At 32.5% G+C, this 2275-nt stretch overlaps 1 protein-coding gene across 1 annotated transcript in view; it reads left to right on the top strand.

The window, feature by feature from the left end:
• LOC106473354 (voltage-dependent calcium channel subunit alpha-2/delta-3-like) overlaps positions 1 to 2275 on the top strand; it is a 41901-nt gene that overhangs the window by 30640 nt on the left and 8986 nt on the right. The window contains exon 18 of the mRNA XM_022401799.1: positions 400 to 461. Within this exon, the coding sequence (XP_022257507.1) occupies positions 400 to 461 (62 nt within the window). The remainder of the gene's footprint in view (positions 1 to 399; positions 462 to 2275) is intronic.

The following is a 2275-nucleotide window of genomic DNA, read 5'->3' as shown; positions in this document are numbered from 1 at the left end:
ACTTGTTATTGGAATACATTATGGACCTGTTATTGGGTTTCCATTTTTTATGTTTAGAGACGTGTTGTAACAAGAACTAACACCTACTATTATATTTCCATTTTTCCTATATAGAGACGTGTTGTAACAAGAACTAACACCTACTGTTATATTTCCATTTTTCCTATATAGAGACGTGTTGTAACAAGAACTAACACCTACTATTATATTTCCATTTTTCCTATATAGAGACGTGTTGTAACAAGAACTAACACCTACTATTATATTTCCATTTTTTATGTATAGAGACGTGTTGTAACAAGAACTAACACCTACTATTATATTTCCATTTTTTATGTTTAGAGACGTGTTGTAACAAGAACTAACACCTACTATTATATTTCCATTTTTCCTATATAGAGACGTGTTGTAACAAGAACTAACACCTACTATTATGGCCCAATCAAAGGAACCCCGTTCTCGTAAGTAACGTAGTTCTTTATAATGAGATGAAAGTTTCTACTTGAGTTTTATTGATATTGAGTTTTATTATTCTGTGAGAAAGATAGATATTTTTATACAATACTCTAATTTCATCACTTCATTCATGTATTCCAATAACTAGTCCATAATGTATTCCAATAACAGGTCAATGATGTATTCCAATAACAAGTCTATAATGTATTCCAATAACAGGTCAATAATATATTCCAATAACAAGTCCATAATGTATTCCAATAACAGGTCAATAATATATTCCAATAACAAGTCTTAAATGTATTCCAATAACAGGTCCATAATGTATTACAATAACAGGTCAATAATATATTCCAATAACAAGTCCATAATATATTCCAATAACAGGTCAATAATATATTCCAATAACAAGTCTATAATGTTTTCCAATAACAGGTCCATAATGTATTACAATAACAGGTCAATAATATATTCCAATAACAAGTCCATAATGTATTTATAATAGTAGGTGTTAGTTCTTGTTACAACACGTCTCTATATAGGGAGACGTAACAATTGGTTAGTTAAACATAACCCTTTATTCTCTAGAAGAAGAATAGTAAATATTCAAAAACTTTGGTCTCGTTTCAAAACCATAACACCTACTATTATATTTCCATTTTTTCCTGTATAGAGACGTGTTCTAACAAGAACTAACACCTACTATAATATTTCAATTTTTCCTATATAGAGACGTGTTGTAACAAGAACTAACACCTACTATTATATTTCCATTTCTCATGTATAGAGACGTGTTGTAACAAGAACTAACACCTACTATTATATTTCCATTTTTCCTATATAGAGACGTGTTGTAACAAGAACTAACACCTACTATTATATTTCCATTTTTCCTATATAGAGACGTGTTGTAACAAGAACTAACACCTACTATTATATTTCCATTTTTCAGATAAACCAACATTTTTATGGGTGACTTAGAGACGAGACTGTTGGAAAGTTGTACAGACAAACCAACATTTTTATGGGTGACTTAGAAACGAGACTATTGGAAAGTTGTACAGACAAACCAACATTTTTATGGCCTTCCAGCAAGAACTGTGACCTTTGAAACAGACTGTGACTGAAAGAGGTCATAAAGAAAACACTATCATCCAACAAGTTGACAAAACTAACAATATACCACGTGAATCTGCCTTGAAACAACAGAAAAATATAACTTTGCATTCACTCTTAGTTCACGCTAAAGTCATCTTTAAGTCGACACCAGGTGGAAGTCATCCTTGCAGTAACAAGCGATGTCAAACTATTATCACACTTTTATGTACTGTATAGACCTCCCTGGCACAAACTAAACCTAATACCAATAACTCTAGGTTATGATTGTGCTACGACAGCGGAAGTCACGCGACGTTGGGAGCATGTGCGCTGGAGTTTCTAGAAGGATCATGACTTAGCGGGCAACCTCACGAATATCCCAGCGTGTGCTAGACGCCCTCTTTTTTAGTATATAAGCCGGAGATAGATTGAAGAGAAATAAATTGAGTCAAGCGAACAGTAGGCCCCGTAAGTAAAGTGTGTGAATCGCTGTGAATTATAGCGTGTGTTTATAAAAGATTGTTAAATTTAAAGTGACTGTGGAAATTCTGTGTATTACAAAGTTGTATCAAGAAAGAATAAACTAGTTTTAAATAAGAAAGGACTTGTATCGCTGAAGTTCCTCGGAAATAATTTATACCGGAAATTAACAAACCAACAGAGACGTAACAATTGGTTAGTTAAGAGACGTAACAATTGGTTAGTTAATACAACTTTCCAA

Source organism: Limulus polyphemus, unplaced genomic scaffold (genome assembly GCF_000517525.1).
Source record: "Limulus polyphemus unplaced genomic scaffold, Limulus_polyphemus-2.1.2 Scaffold6106, whole genome shotgun sequence".
Classification (NCBI taxonomy): domain Eukaryota; kingdom Metazoa; phylum Arthropoda; class Merostomata; order Xiphosura; family Limulidae; genus Limulus; species Limulus polyphemus.
This window is presented reverse-complemented; position numbering and strand designations above follow the sequence as displayed.